The following is a 26,813-nucleotide window of genomic DNA, read 5'->3' as shown; positions in this document are numbered from 1 at the left end:
AAAAACAATCGAGCACGATGAGCAAGCACTTAAACCCATACGTATCTGTGAAATGCAACCCACTGCTGAGACAGTGGTAACATTGAAGTCAGAAAATAATTTGCTAAATAACCTCTAATAGAATTAGTGATAGAATGGTTGTTTATTGTGACTCGAAGTGGTACGTAAAGCCAGAGGGATTTGCAGAACCAGTGATGTTGACATTTTGGTACACTTGTAGCACAGTATACTGACACCCTTCTCTCTTTCCAACATATGTTTCTTATTTCTCAACAACACAGATCACAAAAAAATTTCAGTATTATTTATTTTAGGCGCACTATGTTACGGCGTAATGTGAAACGCCGGCATGCCAGTCGGGAACCATAGAGAAGAGATGGCCGTGAGAAGACATCAGCCAATTGCATGCTGACCGACCCATCTCCAGGACGGCAACGCGACAACAGCGATCCCTATGGAAGAGGACGTAAGTGCCACCACCGAATAGTGACGGCCCAGTTCCATAGCAGCTTCAAGATTAGCGAGTTCGGATAGCAGCGTCAACTCTAAATCACTTCGCTTGTACACTCTGCGTCGCACAGACTAGGAATTGCTAGGATGAAAAAGATTGCTTATTTCGTGTGTCGCTTTGCTTCCGACACATCTGCGTAGTTGCAAAAGTTAAGTACTGGAATTCACTTTTTGTAATAAAACTCATTAATACGACTATTTGATTGTTTGTCTAGCGAACGGAGTATGGAGGCTTCCTAGACACCACACACTGAAGTCACAGTATAATTTTTATTTGGCACGAACTATCATAATACAGACAGACACAGACAGCTGCAGAGATTCGCACCCAAGTACCCACGTAATTGTGACTTACTTAGTTTCATAACCGAGAAAAGGCCTCTCAGACGAATATGTCGGTCGAAATATTGTAGCACTTTTGGAACTTCATTAGGGAGAATTGGAAAATCTACCTGAGGAAAGCAACGTCGACGTCCTGGGTAGTTTTGAAGTAAAAAGATTTGTCATTGAAACTGGAATTACAGTGCAGATCAATCACTTCCATCTGCACATGCGCTGTGTGCTTTCAACCGAAACGGCAAATAGTCTGGAAAACAGCCCGAACAGATGTGAGATTCCAGAATGAGATTTCCACCCTGCGGCGGAGTGTGCGCTGATATGAAACTTCCTAGCAGATTAAAACTAAGAGACTAGGTACTGGCGGAAGTAAAACTGTGAGGACGGGCCTTGGCTCGTGTTTGGGTAGCTCAGTTGGTAGAGCACTTGCTCGCGAAAGGCAAAGGTCCCGAGTTCGAGTCTCGGTCCGGCACACAGTTTTAATCTGCTAGGAAGTTTCAGATGTAAGATTGACAGTGTCCTCAAATCCTTCATAAAACTATCCTTGTTATTGTTTAAGGCCACAATGAATTCTTCAAACCTCGCTTTTTCTTTAACGCCATTAAACATAGGGGCCCCATGACTGCAAATTTAACACAAAGTGCTTTTTGACGCACAGAACAATGAATCCCATCTGTGGTTCTTTCACTGACAGCTAAATCTTTAAATGCATGATATTGTATTGTCGTTTAGTAGCAAATATGCAGTACCCAGCGCTTATGCAAATTGGGAATTCTCATCCCTCTCTTCTGTCATTCCCAAGTATTGTAAATAATTGTGACGATAGATCGCTAAACTGCTGTTTTTGTACAAACAGCCACTGAAGCTGTGAACGTCTTTCATAGAACGAACAAATAGTGGACGGTAAACAGCGCTGACACCAGAATTCTGTCGAGTTTAGAGAGTTGTGCCGAGCGAAAAATGTCGCACCGGATTGCTAAATGAAATGTATCGGATGATCAAAAAGTCAGTATAAATCTGAAAACTTAATAAAGCACAGAATAATGTATATAGAGAGGTAAAAATTGACACACATGCTTGGAATGACATGGGGTTTTATTAGAATAAAAAAAAACACCCAATATTGCTAGACGCGTGAAAGATCTCTTGCGCGCGTCGTTTGGTGATGATCGTGTGCTCAGCCGCCACTTTCGTCATGCTTGGCCTCCCAGGTCCCCAGACCTCAGTCCGTGCGATTATAGGCTTTGGTGTTACCTGAAGTCGCAAGTGTATCGTGATCGACTGACATCTCTAGGGATTCTGAAAGACAACATCCGACGCCAATGCCTCACCATAACTCCGGACATGTTTTACAGTGCTGTTCACAACATTATTCCTTGGCTACAGCTATTGCTGAGGAATTATGGTGGACATATTGAGCATTTCCTGTAAAGAACATCATCTTTGCTTTTTCTTACTTTGTTATGCTAATTATTGCTATTCTGATCAAATGAAGCGCCATCTGTCGGACATTTTTTGAACGTTTGTATTTTTTTGGTTCTAATAAAACCCCATGTCATTCCTAGCATGTGTGTCAATTTGTACCTCTCCATCTACATTATTCCGTGATTTATTCAGTTTTCAAATTTATACTGACTTTTTGATCACCCGGTACTTGGGAGACGACCGCGCAAAGTCGAGTGACAGGCCGGGCCTGGGTCCGCGCGCGCTGCACGCTCGGCCGGCCCTGGTATAGGGTGTAATGCCCGCTCGCGAAAAGGGCAGCGTGTGCGTTTCGGGCAAGTATGGGGGTGGTTTGACGCGTCATAAGGGTGACGCAGACCGGGAGAGCGGGGGCGGAGCTACGCCACTAAATGGGACTAGCAGGGGCGCGTGGGCGTCCGCGGACGATTAACGGCGACAGAGATTGTGGGTTTTGGTGGCGCTGGCGATGAGAGAAAGAGGTGGCGCGGGGGTAGGGGCTCGGAGGGGAGAGGAAGTAAGAGAAAGGGGCGGCGTAGGAGGCGACGGGGTTGTGTGGAGGCGGCGGAAAGAGGGCGAAAGCGAGGGGGGGAGGGCGCAAGTTGCCGGTCCAGCGGCCAGGCGGCGCTGGCGGCGCGGCGGCGGCGCCATTGATCGGCAGGCCCGGCTCCACAGGAGAGGCGAGAGGCTGCGAGGCGCGAGAGCAGCTGCAGCCGCAGTGCCGTCCCGACGTCCGCGAGCTCCGCCGCCGGCCGCCCCCGCCATTCGCGCCGCCCGTCACCTCGAGCCGTCACCTCGGCCTGCCGGTGGTCGGGGAATCGTCCAGGGGTCGCCCCTGCCGCAGGCGAACGCATTCAGTGAGTAGCAACGTAACAGTGCCGGCGCCGCCGTCGGCCCCCGGTGCGCGCTAACGGCTGCCTCCGCCGCTTAACCGCCCCCGAGCGCCACCGCAGCCGCGTAGAAATGGGTCCCGGTGTGGCGGACGAAACGAGGCCTAACCGCGCGCTGTCCTCGGCCGTCGAGCAGCAGTGAGGAGCGCGCGAGAGCGAGGAGCGGCAGCGGCCTATCGATCTGAAAAAGGAAGCCGGCACCGCGACCGTTTGTCGAGGCCACGGCGCCGCACCGCTTGCCGTTCGTGTTTCCTCCCGCTAACCCTCGACAAATCGATGTATCGACAGCGGAGGAGGAGCAGCGGCGCGTTTAAGATCTCGTCAGCCGCGCCGCAAGCAGCAGGCACTGACAGGGAGGCGGCTCCACAGCAGTGACAGCCGGCACGAACAGTAGCGAACCTCGCGGAAAGCGACCGACACGACTGTAAGAGGAGGAGCTGGGAGCGAAGAGGACGGCCAAGACAGGTGGAGGAAGGTAGCGGAGCGCGCAGATGCTGACGTAGACTGCCCGAGAGAGACCGGTGAGCGCTACGCGGCAGGATGGCGCAGTTCGGCAGATTCCGCATCCCGACGCTGGGGGCGGCCGTCAACGTGGCGTGGGAGACGCTGAAGGCGACGGTGCCCGAGTCGAGCCCGTGCCTCGACCTGATCCGCGGCGGGGGCGGCGGCGCCGGGGGCGGCGGGGGCGCCGACCGGAGGGGCGGCGGCGGGGGCGGCGGCGGGGGCGGCGAGCGCGTGCGGTTCGCGCAGTTCGGCGGCCCGGGGGCGGCGGCCGGCGCCGAGACGACGGAGCTGGCCACCATGTCCGGCGGGCCGCAGGCCGACGGCGCCGCGCCCGCCGTCGCCGAGGACGGCTTCGGCTACCAGCGCGCCGACAGCTTCGCCAGCGTCGACTTCGCCGAGGGCGGCGGCGGGGGCGGCGAGAGCGGCTACGAGGGCGGCGGCGGGAAGCACAGGATCAACGAGTGGCAGGCCGCCTGGAACGTCACCAACGCCATACAGGTAGGTAGGCCGCTGCCGCTGCCGGCGTACCTGTCTCTGCCCTGGAAGTCACAATGCAGCTTGTCTCTGTCTCTGATATTCTGACCCTGGCGGCAGCACAATTCTCCAGACATTTACTTCACCACTACAGCAATTTATATACCAACACAATACACTTTTACCTCAGATCCCTACACCCACACCTACGAGCGACGATCAATAAGTAATACAACACATTTTTTTCTTGGCCAGTTTCTGTTGAAAGGTGCTGAATTAGATGTGGGACATCGTGGAATATTCCCGCTTCAGCCCCCATAGTTTCATGAAGTTCGGACAGGTCGCGCCGCTGTACGCAGCCTTCAAAATGGCGTCTGTGACGGAGGTGCGTTTCAAGCATTGACTTTCTTTTGGCGGAAAACCAGAGCATCACAGATATTCACAGGCACTTACAGGACGTCTACGGAGACCTGGCAATGACCAGAAGCACAGTGAGTCATTGGGCAAGTGTCTGTTTTCATCGCAGCGAGGTCGCACAAACCTGTACGATTTTCCGCGTGCCCGTCCGATCTCCCGCTTCCGGCCAGCCGCTCGCAGCTGTGACTCCTGCAATGTTCGAACGTGCGGATACTCTCAATCGAGTTTGTCGACAGATCACAATCACACTACGCGCTGCGCAACTGGGGAGGTTAATGATGCAGAGAGACGTTCGCTGCGACGTCGACCAGCAGAGTGGTACAGGCCTTCCCTGTAAGGTGGCGCTAGGCTGTCGCATTGAACGGAGATTATGTTGAAAAATAAGGTTTTGTAGCGAAAAGAATGGAGAATAATGTGGCTTATTGGAATCCCAATTAAAACGATCCTACTTTCAGAAATAGATACGTTGCGTTACTTATTGAAAGGCCCTCGTATAACTCTTTCCTTCATTTCAGTACTAACACAATGTTCTACACGTCCGCCGAATTCATCTTCACTTGTGTCATCCTCTCTGTGTGATGCAGTACCACAACTGTTTGTTCACAGTCCATTATTGGCCAGAACATTCTCGTCAATTTTTTAACCTGACTGAATAATTCTCGTTCTGTCTGTCACGCTACTTTCTTGTTACACAACACTTCGTCGCGATTAATTTCTCCTTGTGTAAATCACTTCTGAAATTTTTATTTTAGGTTTTTGATGTCGAAATTCTGCAATCTCCTCTCTTGTTCCCACGAACCGTGGGCCTTGATTAGATGGGTTGTGTGCCTCACTGTACGGACAGCAGTATAGCAAATGCAACAACATCGGAGGAGTATCTGTAGAGACAAACACGTGCTCCTTGAACGAGGGGCAGCAGACTTTTCAGAAGTTGCAGAGACAACAGTTTGGATGATTGAGCTGATCTGGGCTTGTAACACCAACCAACATGGCCTTGCTGTGCTGCTACTGTCCAAGGCTGAGAGCTAGGGAAACTACAGCCTTTACTTTTCCCGAGAACATGCGGATCTTCTGTGTGGACAAAACATCAATGAATCGTCTTGAGTAAAATATTCCAGAGGTAAAATAATACCCTCCATTTGAGTCTCTAGGTAGGTACTACTCAGGAGGAGCCTTCATCAGGAGAAACAAAAATAGCACTCTATGCATCGGAGCGTGGAATATTAATTTCGCTAATTGGATTGGTAGATTTCAGAATTTAATAATAAAAAAGACAGATGTAATGGTAATTAGTGAAGTGACGTATCAAAATCTATAGCACTTCTGGTCAAAAGAGGGTGTTCTAGAAGTGACTCTAATAATGAATAAGAAAATTGTAGTGGAGATAACCCACTAAGAAATAGCACAGTAAACGCTTTATCGTGATCAAGATAGATACAAAGCCAACACCCACAATAATTGCTAAGGTCTGTATGCTAAGTAGATCCACAGTTGATGATGAGATTGAAAAAAATATATCCTTCGATAACAGAAATCAGCCAGATAGGGATTAGAAGGGAGAAGAAAATTTAGTTGAGATAGGGGACTGGAATTCGGTACTAGGAAAAGGAAGAGAAGGAAAAGTTGCAGGTGAAGATGGACTAGGGGAACGAAATGAAAGACAAAATCGCCTGGTAAAATCCGGCGCTGAGTACAACATAATCATCGTTATCACTTACTTTAAGAATCATGAGAGAAGGATGTATAAGTGAAAGAGACTTGGGGACACCGGAACGTGGATTCTGACCATAATTTATCGCTCATGAGCTGCAGAACAAAACTGAACAAATTGCAGAAAGGGGAGGAATTATTGAGTTACACCTTGGATAGGTTGAAAGAAGCAGAGGTTTTTGAGAGTTTCAAAGGAAACATTTGGCAACTATTGACTGAAACAGGAAAAAGGAATTCAATGGAAAACGAATGGATAATTTTTGAGAAATGAAACGGTGAAGAGAGCACAGGATCAAATAAGCAATAAGACAAGGCCCAATAGACATCTTTTGATAAGACACTAGATATTAAACCCAACGGCGAAAGGTGAAATTATAAAAACGCAGCAAACTGAGCGTGCAAAAACAAATAGGTACAGATGTTTACAAAAATGAGACTGCCAGAAAGTGCAAAATGGAAAAGGAAAATAGACTGGAAGAATAACGAAAGGCATGAATGACTGGCGGAAACATAGGTGCTGCCTGTAGGAAAGTTAAGGGATAAAGAGTCCTTTAGAATATTGTGCACATTAAGGGGACATTGTAAGTGAAATTCGTGGAAATTTGACATTTTATGTTTTCTACTCTATAATGTACTTTGGACTTTCCTGAACATTTTGGTATATAATACATTAAAATCAGACAATTGTGAAACCTTCAAATAATATCTTGAATGTTGATGCGTGACTCAAATTTCGCGGCTATGCATATACTGCCACAGTTGAGCAGTCATGTCTTGGGAACTACACAGTCTAGAAGGCTGTGAATTACTTTGTTTTGTGCCTACTGCTACGTCCCAGAAGTTGGCATTGCGAATAAACAAATCAGTCCTTCGTTTCTGATGCTAGTTTTCGTTAAAAGTAGCGTGATTATCGGCTATTTTTGCAGTAAGCTAACTTCTATTGCTTTTTATGCGTCAATAAAATGACTAAGCGAAAAAGTAACTTCAAGAAAAGCTAATTTGCGGGTAACAGATATGTGAGACCTGTATTTTCTTCTGAAGTACTTGAAAACATGGATACTAGCAGTGAAGGAAACCACGATAATGTTTCTGAAGTGATCACGCCCCCTAGTGCATCGAAAAGGAAAGTAACTTTAGAAATGGGTGACAGTGGTAAAGGTAATGATATTATCTACAACGTCATTATTGATCTGCAAATCCTTGCACAAGTTCTTGTTGAAACTGTCTCTTGCTATCTTTGTGGTGGTGAAGTTACACTTTACGAGGAATTGGAGCTAGAACAGATGTTGTGTCTAAATTAATTATTAAATGTCAGAAGTGCTAAAACGGAAAATCATTTCATACTTCAACAAAGTGTTCAGGTAATGAATTGTATGAAACCAATGTGAGACTGTTTATGGCCGAAGAAGCATGCAAAGGCTGTTAATGTTCTCTGCACTGTGTTGAATTTGCCAAAACCACCTTCTAGGTACACGAAATATGTAACAGCAATTGGGGACTCTGTAAATGCTGTGGCTGAAGATTCAATGGTTGCTACTACATCAGAAGCTGTTGAAAAAATGAGGGTGACGCAGACATCAGCACTGCTGTGGATGGGTCCTGGCAAAAGCGTGGGTTTAGTTCTAAAAATGGTTTTACATCTGCAGTAAGTATTGACACTGTAAAAGTTTTGGATTTTGAAGTTCTCAGTAAGTATTGCCAAGGTTGTACAGTGAACCAGAAGAACAGACTACTTCATAAGCAGCAGTGTATAAAAAATTATGATAGCACAAGTGGAGGAATGGAGGTAAAAGGAGCAGTTAACATTTTCCAGCGTTCACAGGAGAGGTGTTAGATATGTGAATTACAGGCGATGGAGACAGCAAGTCTTTCATTGCAGTACAAAACAGTAAGCCATATGATGTTCGTATACAAAAACTTGAGTGTGTAGGACATGTCAAGAGAAGGACGGGAGCACGTCTGCATAACCTAAAAATCAAGCTGGGTAACACAAAACTGCCTGATGACAAGACAATAAAATGTGCTGGAAGACTAATGGACAAAGTAATTGATGAATTACAGGAATATTATGGCGAGGCCATTAGAGATAACTGTGACAATTTGGAGAAGATGAAAAGAGCTGTGTGGAGCACTTTCTTTCATCGAATATCAACCGATGAAAAGACATGTCATGCTTTGTGTTCACCTCCACCAAACATTTGGTGTAAATATAGGCAAGCTGAATTTTCTGCCATCCTGCGTGAATTTACACATAAACATTCTCTTCCTTTGGCAGTAATGGAGGCAATCAAACCTATTTACGGAGATTTGGCAAATCCTGAGCTACTAAAGAAGTGTTTACATGGGAAGACCCAGGATGTGAATGAGTCCTTCAATAATGTTTTGTTGCGCCGTGTGCCTAAAAATGTATTTGTTGACCTTCTGACTCTAACGTTAGCAGTGTCTGATGCTGTAAGAACTTTTAATGCTGGGAACAATGAAAGACTTAATATTCTGGAGAAGATAGGGATAAGATCTGGAAAGAACACAGCTAAAGGACTGCGGGTACTGGATGAGCTTCGCGTACGTGAAACAGAGTTAGCTGCTCAGAAAATGACAAAAGAAGCAAGAATGAAAAGGAGGAGGCAAGCACTGGGCTGTTGTGACACTGAAGAAGACATGAACTATGGGCTAGGGCAATTCTAGTGTATAAAAGACGCAGAAATGTAAGTCTGTATAAGAATTTGTAATAAAAAAAGTATTAAGCCTCAGTATCTCTGAACTACATTTTTTCCAATAAATGACCCGTTTTCTAAAAAAGTACTGATGTTAGAGACATGAAATTTTCTTAGCATGCCAAGTGTGAGATTCAACACATATGTAACTAGAATAATTAAAATATCCTGAGTTGTTTTGTTTTTATGTTCAATTATTTACAAAATTCTGTCAAAAATTTGAGTGCTGGAAAAAAAAGATAACATGCCCAACAGTATAATTTTAATAATAATTCTGTTTCAGCGTATCTAGAAATGTGAATTCAATAGTTATGGAAAATTGTAAGTTGGTGTCTTAAAACGTTTCCAAGATAATGGCTCACAAAATTCTATAATTTAACATTGGCGCCATAGGACATCCAATGTCCCCTTAAAAGATCAGAGGGAAAATCAATACTAAGCGCAGAAGGGAAGGCTGAAAGATGTAAGGAGTATATCAGGGGTCTATATAAAGGAAATATATTTGAAGACAATATTGTTGAAAGAAAAGAGAAAGTAGACGAAGATGAGGGATATGATACTGAGAGAAGAATTTGACAGGGTACTGAAAGAGCCAATTCGATACAAGTCACTGGAGTAGACGACATTCCTCTAGAATTATCGACTTCCTTGTGAGAGCCAGCCATGACAAAACTGTTTCACCATGAGACAGGCAGAATACCATCAGACTTCAATGCGACCATCGTCTTTGTTCGGCGACAACGTGCAACAACCTCTCACAGGCGGCAGCTGGCAGCACCAGCAGTGGAGGGTATATAAAGCGTGTCGGGGAAACACGGAATACAGCGCAATCGTTATTGTAATGAGGGAATGGAACGTTTTATCTGACGTCCAAAAGAGCATGATGATTGGCTTTCGCGCCTTGGGTGGAAGTACTTGGGAAACGGCCAGTTTTGTAAACTGTTCTCATGCCGTCATGATTAAAGTGTACCGTGCATGGTAAAATGGCGCTAAGCAAAACCGGAACCGAGGCAACTGTGGTACATTATAGGTCGTAGGTGACAGGGAGGAATGATCGCAACGGAGATGCATACGCACGAGTAAACGTGCAACTGTTGAGTAACTGACTGCGCGGATGAACCGAGGGGCTAACAACAGCGTCTCCTCAACTGTTGTTCAGCGCCCATGCTGACCATTGGCGATGAAGGCTGGTATTTGCACGCCAATATTGCAACTGGACGTCCATTAAGTGGCGACAGGTTTCCTTTTAGGGTGACAGATGGCCATTGGCGTGTACGGTATGAAACGTCTGAACGCAATCATCTGCAACAATCGTCTGAATGATCCCAGCTAGAGGAGGGAGCGTTATAGTCTGGGGAATGGTTTCGTGGCATTCTCTGGGTGGTCTCGTCATACTGGAAGGTACAGTGGATCAATAAATGTATGCTCTGTCATTGGGGGCCATGTCCATCCCTACATGCAGATTTTTTTTCACTCGACACGATGGCATCTACCAGCAGAACAGAGCAACGTGTCACACAGTTCACGGGGTGTGTGCCTGCTTCGAAGAGCACCAGGATGAGTTCACCGAATTCTCCTGATCACTAAACTCCCTATATTTAAAACCAATAGAGAATCTGTTGGGATCACCTCACTCGGGCTGTTCGCACCAAGAGTCCTCGACCGAGAAGCCTAGCGCAGCTGGCCGGGAACGCCCCAAATCCCTGACGATACCTTCCAGAACCTCTTGACATTCTTCCCGCATGTTTCGCCGCGGTTTGCACTGCAGAAGGTGGTTATTCAGGTTTTGGACAGGTGGTCACATTACTCTGACTGGACAGTATGTTATACTGCAAGGTAACAAGTCTTGGTCAGTTCAGGTGTAGGCTTTACTGTGAACAAGAAAATTAGAACCATTTTTACAGATACTGAAGTAAATCAGACAAAATAAAGAGACTTTCATTCAAAATAAACATAAAGATATTCCATGGAAATCATTCAAATCCGTGCACTAATGTGCTGTAATCTGAAAAGAAGGTAGACATTGTCTACGAAGAGTTACAGAAACTTACAAATAGCAGAAAATCCCTCAACAAAATCTCAATGGAAGATTGTAACTAGAAAGTAAGATCCTTCAGGTGAATAATTCGAATATGTTATGAGAAGTAACGCTGACCTTACGTTTGTAAAAGTTGCCAAAAGGAGCAACATACTTTCCTTAAAGCTTTTTCTCATAGGAAAAGTGCTAGAAATTAGGCTCGCCAAGAAACAAACGGAAGTTAAAATGAAATTAACTTGTTTGTATTAGACAACATAGGAAATGGTACAGGATGCGATGATCTTAACCTGTTTTAAAACATAATGTGATCATAGAGTCGTAAACAACAGAACAGAAACAGATAAAAGTAACACATTTATTAGGTAGGAAGTAAGAGATGGAGATTATGAGAATTCAGTTAAGCAAAAACCTCAGCATCTTAGGAAATGAAAGTTATACACAGACAAAAGCAGCAGTTGTTTAGTGAAATTACTTATGAAGGCAGTGAAAGATGTTGCATGAATAAAGAAAAGAAAATCTCGAATGGAAGAAGGCTACGACTGAAGAGAAGGTGAGAGTTTAGAGCAGTCCATAAGAGGAACACGAAACAATATGCTAACTTAAGAAGAACTATTTGATAGTACCTTCGAAAGAATGCAAGAAGGTGTAATGAAGAAAATTTGGCAATAGAAGTAACCGAATACAATGAAACGTTTTTCTGCAGCCTCTTCATCTCAGAGTAACACTTGTATAGGAAGCCCTCAATTACTTGTTGTATATATTCCGATTTCTGTTTCCCCTCCCAATCATCCTGCCTCTTCCCGTAATCAGTGTTTCCTACACATTTCTTTCCTCGTCTTTTCTGCAAAGAACCTACTCATTCCTCATTTAATAAGTTCATTTAATTTTCAGTATATTTCTGTAACTTCATCTTTGGATATGTATCGGCAACTGGATGGTTGCGACCACATGACATACTTCACCCCGTCCATCGCTATGATATTAGGCATTCAACGTTCTTCTGTTACACAAAGTCTCAATCCTTCTAGCCTCTTACTTCCCAGTTTGCCCACAGTCCATGAATCACTTTGACACAGCGGTGAGTTCTATATTTTCAGAAATTTCGTCCTCAGATGAACGCCTAAGTTTGACACCAGCAAATGCCCTCTTTGCCTGGTTTAGTTTTGTATATCCCCTGCTTTAGAGGTAGCAGAGTTTCTTCAGTTCGTTCTAAGTAGTTCCCAATTTTGGTGTTAAGTTTGTCTGTAATCTCTCTTTTACTAATCTTGATTACTTTCGTATTTCTTCAGTTTGCTCTCAGTCCATACTCTGCGCTCATAGGACTGTTCGTTGTGTTCAATCCGCTGCAGAATTATGGAACATGTTTTATGCTCACGTACTGTGACGTTTTTGGAGAACGAAAATTTCCCCTGTAAAAGTCACCATAGATTCCGAAAACACCTACTCCGAACTTTGCTTCTGTTTCCTTTACTGCTTGCTCAATATACAGATTGAATAACATCGGGGAGAGGCGACAACCCTGTCTCACTCCCTTCCCAACCACTGCTTCCCTTTCATACCCCTCGACTCTTATAACTGCCATCTGGTTTCTGTACAAATTGTAAATAGCCTTTCGCTCCCTGTATTTTACCCCTGCCACCTTCAGAATTTGAAAGAGAGTAATCCAATCAACATTGTCAAAAGCTTTCTCTACGTCTACAAATGCTAGTCTCAGTATGCTGTACAATCCGGTCCTCCAAATCTGGTGTACGCACAGTCCCCGCTTCCCTACACGTTCGTCTGTCTGAAAGGTTCCATGATCACACAAACGCCCAAAAACGACTTGAAATGTTGTGTGATGTGGTTGGTGTCTGTGAGGGTACATGTTTTGGTGCAGCCTTGCTGCCTCTCTATCGATTCCAACTGCTTGGCCATAGACAGACACCATCTCGGCTTGTTCCCGACGCGAATACCAGACCATTCTGATGCTTACAGTACGCTGCATCAATCACAGAGCCTGAAACATACAAGGAACGCAGGGCACGTAGTCAGAGGAACTGTCATCCGTCAGGGGCGCTATCTACCGTGGCAACGATACGTTTCCGGACCTACGTTCATAGGACCTTTTTTCTTCCATTTCCAGTCAGGAATCCGTCTCTGCAATGTGTCGGTTTTATTAATGTTCACTCTGCGTATGGCAGTGCTGAATCTGGATAGTAGGAAATTCAGAATTCAAACAGAAGTCATGCACGGAGGTATTCTATCATCATAACTATTCTGAGAAGATGTACAGGGACGTTTTACGTTCTTAAATTGCAAAAACGAAGGAGAGATACATGCTAATGGAAAGTACCGGCAGCAGTTTCATTTTGCTGATGAAGCAGCTAATACCATGTAACGCCACCTCTAGCTTTGATAAGCGTCCGTTCGACGAGAAAGAGAACAGACTAGTTTCCTCAGGTATGCCACATCCAGCTGAATCTATTCACTGACGATTAGATATTGTACAGCCACCAAATTGTGGGGATGTTGACTGCCATGTTCCACCCACTGTTCAGAATAGTCCCAGATATATTCCATAGAGCGGATCAGTCAGCGGACCACTCGATGGGCGTTAGGGTGCCTGGGCATTCGTCAAACAGAGAACATCGTGGTCCATGTCCACAGTAACATGAAGAGTGAGCCCAACCACGAAACAACAGAGAACTATACTCATGCTCATAAATGAAGGATAATGCTGATACATGCTGTGGTGGGCGGTTTGCGGGTTTAAATCACCTCGGGGATGACCATGCGGTGCACCTGACCTGCGGTCGTGTCACGGTGGCGCTGGCAGCAGTCCACAAACGTAGAGGTGTATCGGAGCATGTCAGAATACGGTGCAGCGAGTAAGTGTGCAGACGTTTTCAGACGTGCTAATGGTGACTGTGTGTTGAAAATGGCTCAAAGAACACATATTGATGACGTTATGAGGGGTAGAATACTAGGGCGACTGGAGGCTGGTCAAACACAGCAGGTCGTAGCATGGACCTTCCTTGTGCCACAAAGTGTTATCTCAAGATTATGGCAACAATTCTAGCAGACAGGAAACGTGTCCAGGCGCTACAGTAAGGGACGTCCACAGTGTACAACACCACACGAAGACCGATATCTCACCACTTGTGCCCGCATACCGCCACGGAGTACTGCAGCAAGCCTTGCTCGGGACCTTACAGCAGCCACTGGAACAGTTGTCTCCATACAAATAGTCTACAGACGACTGAACGGGCATGGTTTATTCGCCCGGAGACCTGCAAGGTGCATTCCACTGACTCCTGGCCATAGGCGAAAAGCCTGGTGTCAAGAACACAATACATGGTCATTGGAACAGTAGTCCCAGGTTACGTTCAGGTATAGTCTGAACAGTGATTCTCGCCGGGTTTTCATCTGGCGTGAACCAGGAACGAGATACCAACCCCTTAATATCCTTTAAACTGACCTGTATGGTGGTAATGGTTTGATGGTGTGGGGTGGGATTATGATTGGTGCACGTACATCCCCGCATGTCTTTCACAGAGGAACTGTAACAGGTCAGGTGTATCGGGACGTCATTTTGCACCAGTATGTCCGCCTTTCCAGGAATGCTGTGGGTCCCACCTTCCACCTGATGGATGATAACGCACGGCCCCACCGAGCTGCCATCGTGGTGGAGTACCTTGAAACGGAAGATATCAGGCGAATCGAGTGGCCTGCCTGTTCTTCAGAGTGGAATGTCCCGTTTCATGGCGCGATCACGCATTTGAGGAGAGATATACCAGCGCACTCGCATATTAACTGCCATGAGTCGTGCAAGGAGGAGCACATTATAACCTACCTACCTGAAGCACTGTCAATGCCTCTTTAAGAGTCTCGCGTTCAGGAAGTGTTTGAATCATAGCATTAAAGTCTAGTTGCCTTGCCAAATTATATTCAGTTTCCAAGGTTCCTGAACATGTGAGATGTTGCTGATGTATAGTCGATCTGAGAAAACTTTTGCCACGAGTCAGAGTGCTGAAAGACCTCTCTTCACTGAAGAGTGTAAAAGACGCGCATATATACACATACATTCGGAAGCAAGCTTACGATTATAAGCTTGTACATCTTATTCATGAGACCTAATGGTTCCAAAGTAATGTATTCAGAGTTTGAGGCATGAGTTGTTTTCAAATATTTAATTTCCTCTTCTGAGTCTCTTGTGACATAATGTAATTCACCGATAAATAACTTGCATGCCTCAGCGATCTGATTGTCAATCGTCTTTAAGTATTTCCATAAAGCCAAAATCTTTCATCTAAAATCTTCATCTAAAATATTTACTGTTTCGTATCGGGCTTTCAAGTTAGACACTATATTGTCAATAATGGCATAAAATACATTTATCTTGAATATATTTTCTGAATTCACATCTGCTACTTCATTCCTGGCTTCAGTATGAAATGACTTTCTCTTCTTAGTGCGTACCTGCGGAAATCAAGGATCGATGTTAATTGCATTGGCAACAACTTTAGATCAGGGAAATGGAGTTCCAAGTTTCGCGAAGACATTTAAATCATTTAACAAGCTCTCAAAATGTCTTAGCTCAACATGAACAGTAGTATTTCGAGCCTATACTGACATGCTTCTGTAGTCAACTGATACCTACAACTTTAGCTAAACTGATGCCATGGTTAAACACTTGAATGATATCAAATGATCCAAAACACTCCATACCACATAATGTGTTTCCGCTGACAAATTTAGCTTACTGAGAATTTCAGCGGCGGTGGCAATCTCATCCAAATGAGTTGCAGTTGGTATTGCTGCGACAACCCAAGCAATCCAGCGGGTATCAGACATCGAATACAAAGAACTTCAACACTGTTTCGGAACGTGTGGACTGCTACTAAACAGATTGTAAAGAAGTTGAATTACTCCGAGAAAGGTATCTGCTTCACGACAGCTCTGGACTGCACGTACTCCACATAACGCTACAAGTACACAATTTTCTGAGCTGAACATCTGAAGGCCAAGACTCTTTGACCAAGAAATAATGTCACATCAAGTCACATGAAAGCGCCCATGTCAGTTGGCTATTATACGGACGAACAAAAGAAGATTACCGGTACACCTTTTCTCCCGTGCATCAACATGGCCAATCGACATCTTTCATGTCATTTCATTTCTTCAGTTTCGCTGTTCATTCAGGAGAACTATTTACAAACAGAAATGTTTTACGTTGTGTTTACTCTTGAAGGCAGAATATTTTCTGTGTGCTACTATAAAATCATCATGTGTTGGAATCGGAACTACGTTACGTCTGAATTATAACAACGTCCACAGATGTTTCCGTGTACATTTTTTGGGGAAACGTTTTGGTAGGGTTCCCAGCGACGTTTAAAGATAGCGCATTTTCGAATCCATCAGCGAGTAGTTTTAGTACACCATTCTAAAGACGGTATTGTGCATTCAAGATTGAACATGAAATAGAGTTGTATACAGTTGGCCTATGTGGGTCATAAAACTGAAGTGGAAGGGAAAAGCTGGAATGGTTATGCTGGTGCTGGGGTAATGTTCATTAATTTATAACATGATGCAAAAAATGGTTTTACAGTAGCATGTTGATTTTTACCAACGTAGCACCCTGGGGGATCCGAACCATTGAGAGACTTCCCCAGGAGGCTTGGGCCTCGGGGATTCCCTCCCCCCCTCGCTGCCCCCCTCTCTCGTCGTCTATGCCATATACTGGTAAGCATCTGAATCGCAGGCGACAGTTGCTTTGAACAGGGTGTGGTGGTGCAGTAATCGGTGATCTCGGAGTAACGTCGTCAGACATCCTGCTGTGACCAGGTCCGGCCACATCGACGGCCAGGTCTCAACGACCCGGCACTTGAGGTATATACTACGTGCTTCCAGTCGTGTCCATGTCCTGAGGCTACACGCCAGCTCGACCGCCTGTTTGTTGGCTCGGGCAACAAGACCAAGAATGACTACAGTACTCGGGGAACTCTGCATCGAAGAGCTCAGTACTGGGTGGTTCAGATTCCACAGCGGATCGATGTGGCACAGTGTAGAAAGGCGACTCGTCATTTCAATGCAGAACAGTGATAACAGGTAAGTAATGGCCCAGTTGACACCTCCTCCCTCCGGAGTATAGGAGAGGTGTACAGTATTTCGATTTCATCTGCTAGCTACACGTTAAAGAATTTACAGATATCTCCTGGAACCACTGGACCCTTATTCTGGGAGGCATTTAGATTCCCATCACGCCATAGGATTTGGAAATCCTGATTTCCGTGGTTACTTGAAACCGCTTAGGCCAGAGACGGGGGTAGTACCTTTCCCTTACTTTCCCAATCCAAAGTCCCATGTGTAATCACCTCGGCGGGAGGCTAAAGCCTAATCTTCCTTCTTTGTCGAATGCTTGCGCCGCTCCCCCTCCGCCTTCTAAAGGATGAGTAGTGCGAAAAATCACGTCGACTGATGGTGCCCTGTGATGGAGGAGTACGTGTGTTGAATATCACCTTACATTCTCCATTCCTCCTGCCAGAAATGCACATTTCACATTGCCAGGAATTAGGAGTATGCTCGTACGGAGAATGTGTACGTGGCGTCTACATTTACATATGCACTCTGAAAACCCTAATGAAGTGCATATTTCACATTCACCTGCATGTGAGGGTTTCTTCCCGTTTGCTTGGCCGTACGAGGAACGACTGCTTAAATGCGTGATTGAGCGCTGTAAGTAGTCTGTTCTTCTCCTCATGGTCGTGGTGTATTAACATTCCAGATTCCTCATTTAATAATGTTAATACTCGTTCTATGACTTTGTAAGAAGGATTTCACAAGATATTTGACACCACTCTTAAAGCGTCTGCCAATTTGTAGGAAGTAGAGGCAGCAGGCGGTAAAATGGTGAGTGAACCCCAAGAAATACTGAGAAGATGGGAAGAATATATAGAGTGGCTATACGCTGCAGACAGCCGACGAAGTGAAGAAGACCTTGGGATAGAAGAAGAAGATAAAGTTGCAGATAATGACAAAGGAAATGCAATACTAACTAATGAGATTGATGAATCTATGAATGTATGAAGGAGATGAAAAATGGAAAGGCAATGGGAATTGATGAGGTTTCTTCGGAACTGTTAAAGTTATTGGAGAAAGAAGGGAAAAGGGAGTTGATTGAATTGTGTAATCAAATATACATGACAGGAAAATGGCCAAAGGACTTTACAGAAAGTATCTTAATACCTATATAAAAGAAAAAGAACAGCAAAAAGTGTGAGGAACGTAGAACAGTGAGCCTGATATCGCATGCAGCCAAAGTCTTGCTGAGGACGCTCGACAGAAAGCTGAATTGCGTAATAGGAGATGGTTTCAGGCGAGAAGTGGGAACTCGAGGTGCCACTGGGCTAATGAGAGTGATAGGGGAGAGGTACATGGAGAAGAAAGGAAGATATATGTTGTGTTCATTGATCTTGAAAAGACTTTTGACTGTGTCAGATGGGACAAACTGACGGAAATCCTGAGGAAACATGGAGGTGACTGGAGGGATAGACGGCTAATTAGAAATTTATATTTGAACCAGAGAGAAAGAGTAAGAATAGTAGGTGTGATGAGTGAAGAAATAGAACTGGGAAGAGGTGTAAGACAAGGTTGTTGTTTATCACCAACACTATTCAATATATATCTGGAGGAAATCATTAGTGAAGGTTTTGATGGAAGGAGAGGAGCTTGTATAGGGGATCGGAGAGTGGAGTGTATAAGATTTGCAGACGACATGGTTGTGATGGCAGAGAGCGCAAGAGAAATGGAACAAATGTTAGATGATATAAACATAAAAATAGAAGAATATGGAATGAAGATTAACAAGAAGAAAACGAAAAGTATGGGAATTGGAGGAAAGGGGAAAAAAATGCTGTATGAAAATATTGGGAGAGGAAATAGAGCAAGTGAATAACTTCAATTGCTTGGCGCCCGAAAAGCCCCCTCTTCAATTACTTGGGAAGTGTAATAATGGATGATAAGTATTGCTCAACAGAAATTAGGAAAAGAGTTGAATGGCAAAAGAAGGATTCAAGTGGAAACAGAAATTATTTTGAGGACCACTAAACAAAGACCTGAGGAAAAGACTTGCCAAATGTTACTTCTGGAGTGTTGCACTATATGGTGTGGAGACCTGGACATTGAGGAAGGAAGATGAAAGAAGACTGGAGGCACTAGAGATGTGGATATGGAGAAGAATGGAAAAGGTGAAATGGGAAGACCGAGTAAGGAATGAAGAAGTATTAAGTAGAGTTGGAGAAGAAAGAAACATACTGAAAGTTATTAGAAAGAGAAAACGGAACTGGATTGGACATTGTTTGAGGAGGGACTGTTTATTGAAGGAAGGAATAGAAGAAATGGAGGAGGGAAACAGGGGAAGAGGAAAAAGAAGATATTAAATGTTGGACAATATAAAAGGAGACAAATATTCAGACATGAAAAGACTGGCTATGGACAGACAAACGTGGAAGAGGCTTAACCCGTGACAAAAGCTGCCGTAAGGCAGTATACCATACTACTACTACTACTACTACAATTTGTAGCTTAGAGAACTTTCCTGATCCGATGCCGTGAGTCAAACAAACAGGCGACACCATTCCATGTATCTTTGTGCACCTCCTATGTCCCTTTTTAGTCCTATTTGGTACAGGGATAAGCCGCATGAGAGTTTCCTGAGCGACCTCATTTGTAGACTGACTGCACTTTCCCAGTATTCTACCACGGAACCGATTTCTGCCACCTGCCTTACCTACGTGTGAGCCTATTGGAGAGGGACTGCCGGTAAGTGAGAAGTTGTCACTGGTAGGCGGGCGAAAGGTTGGCAGACCTGCGAGCAGGTGGAGCGGCTCCTCTCTTCAGGTACTGCGTGCCAGTAGAGTGCTGTACCTAAGACAAGAGAGTGCGACGCGAAATGTTTGGGAGAGCTTTGTTTGCGTTCGCCCTTCTCGTACTTGCCTGCCCCGCGCCGTCAAACAACCTAAGTCCCGAGGAGAACATCTGGGTCGGCGGAGAGAGGTACTCGCCCTGTGCGAGCCTTGAACGGCTGAGCGGAATCAGCCAGGGATTACGAGGGCAGCTGCCAGCGCGTTTCGTCCGGTCTGGTGGGGCCTCAGAACAGGGGACAACAGGTGGCCGCCCGACCTCCGCTGGCGCCGCAAGGGACCTGCTGCTGCTGCTGGCTCTGTGTGTCTGCCAGGGCTGGGTCAGTGTGGCAGAGAACGAAAATCCCTACAGGACAGCGACGGTGTTGTAGCGGTCGTCAGTCCAGAGGCTGGTTTGATGCAGCTTATCCATCCTGTGTGGGGCTCATCAACTCTACATAGCAGCTGGAACATACATTCATTTGAATGTATTTCGAGCCATCTTCCTCCCCCCTCCCTCCACTCCCTGCCACACACACACACACACACACACACACACACACACACACTCTTCCCTCTGTTAAAAATGTTTCAGGATGTGAAATGTCAACCGATTCCAAAATGTCTCAACCTTCTTTTACTAAAGTTGTGCCATATAGCCTTTTCTCCTCAATTCCATTCAGCATCTCCTTGCTAATTACTGTATTCAATTTACCCATCTAAGACATCCTGAGTCATGTTAGTCAATCTTCATATAATACTATAACATAATGTCGTGTGACTATGGCCTCCCGTCGGGTAGACCGTTCGCCAGGTGCAAGTCTTTCGATGTGATCTCACTTCGGTGACTTGCGCGTCGATGGGGAAGAAATGATGATGATTAGGACGGCACAATACCCAGCCCCTGAGCGGACAAAATCTATGACCCAGCCGGGAATCGAACCCGGGCCCTTAGAATTGACATTCTGTCAACGAGCATCAAAACCGAGTCAGGGATTAGTGAACACAGTGTTGTCGTAGCGAGATTGAATATTTAATCCCCAAATCCTCGAAAAATAAGCGAAAATTATACCTATTCAAAAAAGCAGATAAAAATTCACTTGATCCCTTCCTAAGAGACAATCTCCACTCATTCCAAATTAATAATTTAAGTGCAGACCAGATGTGGCTTAAATTCAAAGAAATAGTATCGGCAGCAATTGAGAGATTTATATCAAATAAATTAACAAACGACGGAGCTGATCCTCCTTGGTACACAAAACGCGTTAGAACACTGTTGCAGAAACAACGAAACAAACATGCCAAATTTAAACAGACGCAAAATCGCCAAGATTGGGGATATTTTACAGAAGCTCGAAATTTAGCGCGGACTTCAATGCGAGATGCCTATAACAGTTCCCACAACGAAACTTTGTCTCGAAACCTGGCAGAAAATCCAAAGAGATTCTGGTGGTATGTTAAGTATGTTAGCGGCAAGAAACAATCAATGCCTTCTCTGCGCAATAGCAATGGAGATACTATCGAAGACAGTGCAACCAAAGTAGAGTTACTAAACACAGTCTTCCGAAATGCCTTCACAAAAGAAGACGAAGTAAATATTCCAGAATTCGAATCGAGAACAGCTGCCAACATGAGTAACGTAGAAGTACATATCCCCGGAGTAGTGAAGCAACTTAAATCACTTAATAAAAGCAAGTCTTCTGGTGCAGACTGTATACCAATTAGGTTCCTTTCGGATGCATTAGCTCCATACTTAACTATCATATACAACCGTTCTCTCGACGAAAGATCCGTACCCACAGACTGGAAAGTTGCACAGGTTACACCAATATTCAAGAAATGTAGTGGAAGTAATCCACTAAATTACAGGCCAATATCGTTAACGTCGATATGCAGCAGGATTTTACAGCATATATTGTGTTCAAACATTACGAATTACCTCGATGGAAACGGTCTATTGACACACAGTCAACATGGGTTTAGAAAACATCGTTCCTGTGAAACACAACTAGTTCTTTATGCACATGAAGTTTTGAGTGCTATTGACAAGGGAATTCAGATCGATTCCGTATTTCTGGATTTCCGGAAGGCTTTTGACACTGTACCACACAAGCGGCTCGTAGTGAAATTGCGTGCTTAAGGAATATCGTCTCAGTTATGTGACTGGATTTGTGATTTCCTGTCAGAGAGGTCACAGTTCGTAGTAATTGACGGATAGTCGTCGAGTAAAACAGAAGTGATTTCTGGCGTCCCCCAAGGTAGTGTTACAGGCCCTTTGCTTTTCCTTATCTATATAAACGATTTGGGAGATAATCTGAGCAACCGTATTCGGTTGTTTGCAGATGACGCTGTCGTTTATCGACTAATAAAGTCATAAGAAGATCAAAACAAATTGCGGAACGATTTACAAAAGATATCTGAATGGTGCGAAAAGTGGCAGTTGACCTTAAATAAAGAAAAGTGTGAGGTCATCCACATGAGTGCTAAAAGGAACTCGTTAAACTTCGTTTACACGATAAATCAGTCTAATCTAAAAGCCGTAAATTCAACCAAACACCTAGGTATTACAATTACGAACAACTTAAATTGGAAAGAGCACATAGAAAATGTTATGGGGAAGGCTAACCAAAGAGTGCGTTTCATTGGCAGGACAGTTAGAAAATGTAACAGACCTACTAAGGAGACTGCCTACACTACGCTTGTCCGTCCTCTTTTAGAATACTGCTGCGGAGTGTGGGATGTTTATCAGATAGGACTGACAGAGTACATCGAAAAAATAAAGGCAGCACGTTTTGTATTATCGCGAAATATGGGAGAGAGTGTCACAGAAATTATGCAGGATTTGGGCTGGAAATCGTTAAAAGAAAGGCGTTTTTCGTTGCGACGGAATCTTCTCACGAAATTCTAATCACCAACTTTCTCCTCTGAATGCGAAAATATTTTGTTGACACCGACATACATAGGGTGAACGATCACCACGATAAGATAACGGGAATGAGAGCTCATACGGAAAGATATAGGTGTTCATTCTTTCCGCGCGCTACGAGATTGGAATAATAGAGAATTATGAAGGTGGTTCGATGAACCCTCTGCCAGGCACTTGAATGTGATTTGCAACGTATCAATGTAGATGTAGATGTACTCAAGTCGTGCCATAAGGTTCTTTTCTCCTCAATGCCATCCAGCATCTCCTTACTAATTATTCAGTTTGCCCATCTGCCGGCACGGTAACTCAACGTGTTCGGTCAGAAGGTTAGCTGCCCCCTGTAATAAAAAAAAAAAAATGAGTTAATGGATCAATGACGAACTGAAACGGGTGTCTTGCGACGTCCGCTCCTAGCAGATACAACGAACGAAAACGAACAAAATGAGATTTGAAAAAAAGTGTTCAGCGCGACAGACTGTCAATCCTAAGGGCCCGGGTTCGATTCCTGGCTGGGTCGGAGATTTTCTCCGCTCAGAGACTGGGTATTGTGTCGTCCTAATCATCATCATTTCATCCCCATCGACGCGCAAGTCGCAAAGTGGCGTCAGATCGAAAGGCTTGCGTCCGGCGAACGGTCTACCTGACGGGAGGCCCTACTCACGCGACATTTACATTTTACGTCTGGTTGATAGGCTATGGAGACTGAGTAACGTGATGCAGTATGAAAATTTATTCTGTTTGACGCCACAATAAGATCGTTGCTATGCAGGCTTTTTTGTGATGCCTGAAGATAATCACTAGTTCGAAACAGACAGTAAGTATAGAATAATTTTATCAGCATCTCTTGTGATACGACCTTCTTCAAATATTTACTGGTCTGCGTCCGCAGCTCTGTTGTCAGCATTTCTGGCTGCTACTCACAGGTTGCGGGTTCGATTCCCTGCACTGCCAGGGATTTTTTCCTTGGTGGGAGGGGTGTAACGGAGTTTGCCTCGTGATGCAAAGTGAGGAACAGCCTGAGTGAGAAGCAGCGGGTTGAAGCTCAAGAAAGCCGACAACGGCTGGGTGAGCAGTGTGCTGACAACACGCTCCTCCATACTGCATCCAGTGATGTCACAGGCAGAGGATGACACGGCGTTCGGTCGGTCCCAAATGGTGCACAAAGCGAAAGGGCGGAGCTTTGCTTTGCAAATATTTACGGGCTGTGGTCCACCAATTGTCCAACACTGGCCGAAATATTGGAATAGCATCGGAAGACAATATAAGATTAATAAAAGCTCACTAGATTACACGCTACGATTATAAATCAATCTGCTATTTTTAAAAATATTTCATCTCTAAATAGATGTTTTAGCGTATTAGAAATATGAGCATGAGTTTATCCACGATGAAGTTCATTGACGCACTGATAAGCGTAACTCCCTTTTCTCTCCTCAATAAATACCATCAACAGCCAATATATTTCTCCGACTGCCTTTCAGATAGCGGAAAGATGTTTGCTATAATGCTTCACTCTAAGGTCGTAGGAGACATGCGGAAAACAACGCTACAGCAATAATTGCATCCTTCATCCAGAAAGGGCAACGAAAGTCGAGAGTGGATGACAACATTTAGCGCCAAGTTGCAGACAGGTAGTTTTTCAAGTCTACATCTCGATAACCCTGTTACACAAACTTTGCAGCAATGAGTCCCGGTATCTTCAACAACTCGAGTTTGGAATTTAAAGAAGCTGCGTCGCTCTAGCAAGATACTGAGAGGACTTCCTCATGATGCACTAGAACGGGACAAAATCAACTATCTTATACTGCAAGGTGGCACACTATTACTGCCAGCAACTCAAGTACTGCATGCGCCCGAAACTCTGGTCGAAACGCAAAACTAACACTCGACTGTGATGCGTATGATGGTGTCAAAAATGTAGCTTATTTTTTCAATGTGCACCTTCAAGGCAAGCAACTTAATTTATTGGACTAGAAGATAACAATCTAAAGTAACAAAATGGCATTTCCGATATCGTCCGAGTGGGTATATGGAACTATGATTTTCTTTTCATTCATCATTTTTGCAATACGGAATTACGAACATTAAGTAAGCGAAGAACTTTTAGGAGGCAAGAAAAATTAGCAAAGCGACCTTTTTAAATTTTTGGGCAATGAAAGGTAGCATCAAACTAAAATGCAAGATTTCACTTCCAAAAGCCAAAAATATTTTTCAGCAATATATCCCAAATCTCAAGCTGATATGTAGAATGGTTTAAGCGTTACCTTACGTTAGTTGAACCTTTTCTCGTTCTTTTAATTAGGGAACGACAATCGTTCGTTTACTTTGGTGTTGACCACATTCTTCTGTAACCCGCAAAACGGAGGCTAAAACTTCGACAGAAGCAGTCACAAAATTCTCCAACACGCTATGTTGAATTCCCTGGGTCCAATGGAGAGGGGGCACTGTGTTTTGCAAAGAAGTCATGGTAGCACATTTTGCAAGTGCACTATAGTAAAATTTCTTAACATTATGAAATATTAATGTATTACAGTATGAAATAACTGAAAACATTAAATTTAACAGATTCTGTGAAGAGGTTGTTTAGTGAAGTAGAAGCAGTTATCCAACAGAAAAATCCCTAATTCCGTCTTAAAGCTCCACCACATTTCTCACGAGATATTTATTATTACCAGGCAAGTGGTTGAATATACAGGGTGGTCGGAAATTCCCGTTACTTCTAGGACTTGTAGAGGCGAGTGAGTACATCGTATTTTGAATAGGAATCCAAGTCCGGAAACGTCATCCAACGAGACTACAGACCGTCAAAGTTACAGGCGCGGGCGTCTGTAAATGTACTTATAGACTGGGTGATTCCGTGATGATGTTACAGACTTTCTAGGATGATGGAGGACGATAAATGTATTAATATGAAGTAAGGATCCCTGTACCGGATACGAAGGAGTCGAAAGTTATAAACGAAAACCGTTCTGATAACTCTGACAGTGGAATACATGTACCGGTTCTTGTGTTGCGAAGAGTGTAGCGCTGGTAACTTTCAGTGGTGGTAGTGTGGAGAAAAACGAAAAAAAATGTCCAATAAACGTGGGCTCTAAATTGCAAACCTGAAGAGCTATGAACATTCGTTCATCTTCGCTAACATGAAACACATCTCCTCTACTGAATAAGTGTTCATAGCTGTTAAGGTACGCACTTTAGAGCCCACGTTTATTGGTCATTTTTTCTCGTTTTTTTCCACGCTACCACCACTGAAAGTTAACAACTGTACACTCTTCGCAACACAAGTCCTAGAAGTTTGTAACGGGTATTTCCGACCACCCTGTATGGTGCCAAAGTTACTCTTTTCTGCACGCGTGATAATCCACTGAAGTCGTTGTAGAGATTGTTTCTGACCCTAGTGTTATATTCACGCTTTGCAGTACTGTTTTAGAAAATCCAATGTTGGCAACGACGCAGGACTTAAGCGACTAAATGTATTGTGAGGCAGCTACCAATACATCAAGTTATTTTAAAATGTGTGTGGAGGATGTTCTAAAATTAACGCTAGACATAGTTCTTGTAGTACCCCTCGGTGTTCTGAAAGTATTATCAGTGTATACTGTATTTCCCCAAAAACTTATTCTGTAACTCATTTGTGAATGGAAATATGAAGAAGAAATTAGATTTTTCATTTTTAAATCGCATGTAGCAGTAATAATGTGTACTGTAAATGTGTCTGAACTAACGTCCTTCGTTAATTCCAGGATTTGTGTTTTCTAATTGGGTTCGAAATGCTTAACTCTTTCTGTTTCTTGTCTTTCACTCTTTGAGTGGACGATTTTTGTAGATTGTGCAGAGTTTTGTCGAAATCCAATGATAATCCACTTGCCTTCAACATACTTTTGACGTATTCGTCTATTTCGTTAGCTGCGTTTGCAGTAAAGTACTTTTACTACTTTATTGTTCCTACACTTG

The 26,813-nt window shown here is 44.2% G+C and overlaps 1 protein-coding gene across 1 annotated transcript in view; it reads left to right on the top strand.

Annotated features, from left to right (window-relative positions):
* The first annotated feature begins 3,146 nt into the window (after nucleotides 1-3,146).
* LOC124802946 (vesicular inhibitory amino acid transporter) overlaps nucleotides 3,147-26,813 on the top strand; it is a 100,250-nt gene continuing 76,583 nt past the window's right edge. The window contains exon 1 of the mRNA XM_047264034.1: nucleotides 3,147-4,199. Coding sequence (XP_047119990.1) covers nucleotides 3,738-4,199 — 462 coding nt within the window. The 5' untranslated portion in view covers nucleotides 3,147-3,737. The remainder of the gene's footprint in view (nucleotides 4,200-26,813) is intronic.

The sequence above is a fragment of the Schistocerca piceifrons genome, chromosome 6, assembly GCF_021461385.2.
Source record: "Schistocerca piceifrons isolate TAMUIC-IGC-003096 chromosome 6, iqSchPice1.1, whole genome shotgun sequence".
NCBI classification, from domain to species: domain Eukaryota; kingdom Metazoa; phylum Arthropoda; class Insecta; order Orthoptera; family Acrididae; genus Schistocerca; species Schistocerca piceifrons.
Note: the sequence above shows the minus strand (reverse complement) of the source record. Positions and strands in the feature narration are given on the sequence as shown.